The sequence below is a fragment of the Sycon ciliatum genome, chromosome 1 (genome assembly GCF_964019385.1).
Source record: "Sycon ciliatum chromosome 1, ocSycCili1.1, whole genome shotgun sequence".
NCBI lineage: Eukaryota > Metazoa > Porifera > Calcarea > Leucosolenida > Sycettidae > Sycon > Sycon ciliatum.
Genome location: NC_088643.1, coordinates 1,620,589 through 1,624,854, shown reverse-complemented (window position 1 = coordinate 1,624,854; position 4,266 = coordinate 1,620,589). Strand labels below are relative to the sequence as shown.

At 42.2% G+C, this 4,266-nt stretch overlaps 1 protein-coding gene across 1 annotated transcript in view; it reads left to right on the top strand.

The window, feature by feature from the left end:
• LOC135809836 (uncharacterized) overlaps positions 1 to 3,637 on the top strand; it is an 18,585-nt gene extending 14,948 nt beyond the window's left edge. The window contains exons 6-8 of the mRNA XM_065323273.1: positions 2,309 to 2,593; positions 2,786 to 3,076; positions 3,356 to 3,637. Of these exons, the coding sequence (XP_065179345.1) occupies positions 2,309 to 2,593; positions 2,786 to 3,076; positions 3,356 to 3,406 (627 nt within the window). The 3' untranslated portion in view covers positions 3,407 to 3,637. The remainder of the gene's footprint in view (positions 1 to 2,308; positions 2,594 to 2,785; positions 3,077 to 3,355) is intronic.
• Positions 3,638 to 4,266: the final 629 nt, after the last annotated feature.

The following is a 4,266-nucleotide window of genomic DNA, read 5'->3' as shown; positions in this document are numbered from 1 at the left end:
GCGTCTGCCAATCCCCCGCCAAGTAGTGAGAGCTTTATTTCATTAGCCAATGCCTTCCTGAAGCCGTAGACCCGTCACTTGTCAACGACTAGTAGTAGTATTTATTTTTCTTACCATCGGATGCCTCAACAGGGATATACACAACTCTTAAGAGGGCTGATAACGGGATAAGTGAAAAGGAAAAGAAAAGAAAACTAGACAATATTTGATTGAGAATGCAGTGATCCATGTGGATGATTTTTTTTATTGGCTAGGTGTGTGAGGGGTATGATGACCGTGGTATGTTGTTGTGTGCCTGTATTGCTATGATGACCGTGGTCTGTTGTTGTCTGCCTGTATTGCTATGATGTCAAGCAGAAGAATGGCAAGAAGGGATGCTCCCAGCCGCAGTACGGCCGAAAGAAGAAGAGTAAGCCGGCACCGGCACGGAAGAGAAAAGATTTCGCTGCGCGTGTCCTGGCCCGGCTTGAGAAGGATAAAAGTGTAGGTCCATGGTTTCATTCTTTCTTTGCATTGCGTATACCTGTGTCTCGTGGAGTGCGACGACTGGTTTGATTGCAAATGCATGTTTTAGATTTGTTTCTAACTTGATTGTTTCTTCGGAGTTGAATATCATGAGCAAGAAATCAGTTTTAGTGCAGCCCTTCACAATCAAAATCAAGATGACAAGTTATGATATTCTTCTCAAAAGCCTTATTTAGCCATTTTACCCACAAAATGGCCCACATGGGAAATTTCGTAATCAATAATTTGGTCGAAATTCGCAATTGTGGGAGAATCATGCACCGTTGGGAAGGGAAAGCCGTGCATGAGACATGCTTTAGTATAGGGCTGAAATCTCGACTATTCAAATATTCGTTAATTTAGCTTTGCAGAATGAACATTTGTGAGGTAACGAATGTTAGAACTGAAATTTTTTTCCCAATATTCTCGACACAAATGTTTTATTACAATCAGCGTGCAACCTTACGGAGCCATCTGACAGCGTTTCCGGGGCGATGTTGCTCTCAACGGAGAGCGAAGCAAGGTCGCTGAAGGTTTTTATGTCAATGGCGATTGTTTCCTCCCTGAAGCATACTTTTTTGCCTGTATCATGTGGCGGGGTATTCATGCCCTTGTCAGAAAACTGACGATTTGCATGAATTATCAATCAAGAACATTTGTTCGTTGGTTCTTTCGTTAGAGTCAAGAACGTTCGATTGCTGAGAAATTGTGTTCGTTTCAGTCCTACAGTTTAGGTTGTCGCAATACTCTCTCTATTTACAGTGCAAGCCTGGCATTGGGTGAGGCAAGTTTGCGACGTACACACTGTAAGCATATCAGAATATACAGCTTCATCTGTGGGACACAGGTGATTGCAAATTATGACACTCTCTCTGTCGTCCTTTGATTATGCGAGGTGGCTATCGAAAACGTATGCCCTTGTATCTGAATATTAAAATGAATTTCTGCACGTAACATTCGATGTTTAAAAGTGACTTATTTTTGTAGAGTATATTGGCGTGTCATAATGGTACTAAAGTTGGCTGCTCCAACGAGGAGCACACGCTTCTTGCCGAACTTGACACTTGACTGACTCACAATTGCCATCCGGAGCACACGAGGAGCACGTAGCACCTTCTGCTCGGCAAACCTGAAAGAAAGCACCACTGCCTGCTCAATACACAGTGTGTAAAGTTCGACAAGAAGTTTGTGCTCCTCGTTGGAGCAACCAACTTCATGACTAGTACCGCCAAAGTCGCAACTTCTAAGTTCATAATGGTATTAGTTTGTAAAATTATTGCCTTCGGGTGTTACTCTTTTATTGAAACCATTTCTTGTTGAACCTTCTACTAGTATCTTAGTTTATGCCCCAGCTGTTACGCTGTCATCACACTACGGTACAAAGCGCTGTGTCTACATCCACATAAGGTTTTGGTCGGTTGTCATGATGATCCATGTATGAAGTGAAAGCGGGAGCAGAAGAAACGGGAAAAGTAGACGTGGTAGGGAGTGGGCCACTTTTTTTGTAATAAAGGGTGTATCTCCCACAGTCTGTTTCCAGGCCACCTTGTACGTGCGAATCTTCAAATTTCTCCAAAACGTGACCGCGTGTACTGGTCAAGAACTGTGCCTGTTTGATGACACGACTACCCGTTTTGGATTTTTCACTGTGGACGCAGACGTAAGGGGAAGCCAGAGAACGAAGTGTGATGACGGCCTTACTAGCTCCTTGGGTGTTGCTGGTATTATCGCCTACGCTGATTCCTTGTATTCGTTGCTGCCAAAATTTCCTTACATTAGCTTTATTCTTGTTCCTTTTGGCCAGGCATTCTTCACCATCACGCTGATTTCTTCAGAAAAGGTTGCCAACCTTAAACCCATGCAGGAGGATGTGGCCGAGCAGCAAAGCAGCAATGTGATGGAGAGTCGGGATTCAATTCTTGCGTACTTTCGTAAGAATCATCTCGAGTTTACAACTTTGCGGCACGCGCAGTACGCTACACTGTGCATGCTCATCGAGCTGCAAAGCCAGTGCAATGTAATCGTCTACCGCTGCAATACCTGCATAGCGGAAATTATTGGAAGTCGTTTCCATTGCCCAGTGTGTGACGTAAGTTTGCATATTCATATTGGCCACTGTGTGTTTCCAGATTTTGTTTGTATTTTTTGTCTCAAGTTCTCTTAGTTCTTCTAGATTAATAGCTCCTTGAGTGTTGCTGGTATTATCGCCTACGCTGATTTCTTGTATTCGTTGCTGGCAAAATTTCCTTACATTACCTTTATTCTTGTTCCTTTTGGCCAGGCATTCTTCACCATCACGCTGATTTCTTCAGAAAAGGTTGCAGACTTTGAGCTCATGGAGGAGGATGTGGACGAGCTGCAAAGCGGCAATATGATGGAGTGTCGGGATTCATTTCTTGCCTACTGTCGTACGAACCATCTTGAGTTTTCAACTTTGCGGCACGCGCAGTACGCTACACTGTGCATGCTCATCGAGCTGCAAAGCCAGTGCAATGAAAATGTAATCGGCTACCGCTGCAATACATGCATGGCTGAAATTATTGGAAGTCGTTTCCATTGCCCAGAGTGTAAGGTGAGTTTGCATATTCCTATTGGCCACTGCGTGTTTCCAGATTTTTGTTCGTATTTCTTGTCTCAAGTTCTCTTAGTTCTTTTAGAGTAGACTATAAATGGAGGCAAACGATAGAATTTTTAATTCACATGACTGTAGCTTCGTCTGTTCAACATGCAACACTTGCAGAATGCAGGTTCTTTACTCGCCAGTAGCGTTCAGATCTGCCTCTATTCTGTATCTGATTGCTGTTTTGTACGTGTTTCTTGTCTTGTACGTGTTTGTGCCTCCTTATGCTAGGATTTTTACCTTGTGCTAAGTGCCATCAGGAACGCGGCCATGATCACCTGATGGAGCAACATGGTCGGCGGTGATTAAAGCTTTGAAGCCAGTGAAACAATAATATCAATGTTATAATTATTGCTTTGTGTCCAATTATTTATTTTGAGTTGATTTCCGCAATCACTTAAGTTTGATGATATGCATGTTGACTTGCCCGTACAAGAGTCTTTTTATACATGATAATTATACACGATGATTTTTTATGATGATGATGATTTTGATAAAAACCATTCAAAGCCACTCAGTGATTTTGTAATACTTGAAGTATACATATAAGCGCAATCAGTAATACAAGCTGGATCGACATTTGTGTACACTTTATTCATGTAATGGAAAACTGTGGAGACAATGTGCAATAAAACGATGAAAATGTGAAGAAATGGTGCAGAGAAAATAAGGATTCGAACAAGTTTCCGTACAACACTCATCAGGAATATTCGTTGTACTAAAGGACACTGAAACAAAAATTGAACTATTATAGAAAACCTAAGTTAGAGAAATAACACTAAGAACAACAGCAGTGAAATTTACAAGTGTGACTTTTAACAATGAAAGCGAGAGCAATAACGAATGCGTGTACTAACACTAAATTTGGAACTGAAAAATGAACAAAGAAGAGAAAGAAGGAAGGAAGGACAAAGTGATAACAAATAACAGCAGTACATTACACCTAGAACCTAGAAAATCCGCCAACGTCCTTCACAGCTGAGACTTTCAGCTCGTGCTTATCTTGGTTGCGCTCACCTTCCCCTCCTTATGTTATTTCTATAACTTAGAACCTTCCCAGTTGGAAGGCTGTTGGAGTGCGCATCCCAGATGTGCTAGAGCTGTTAGCCAGTTAGTTGTAGAACGTGAGTACCGTCGGTCAG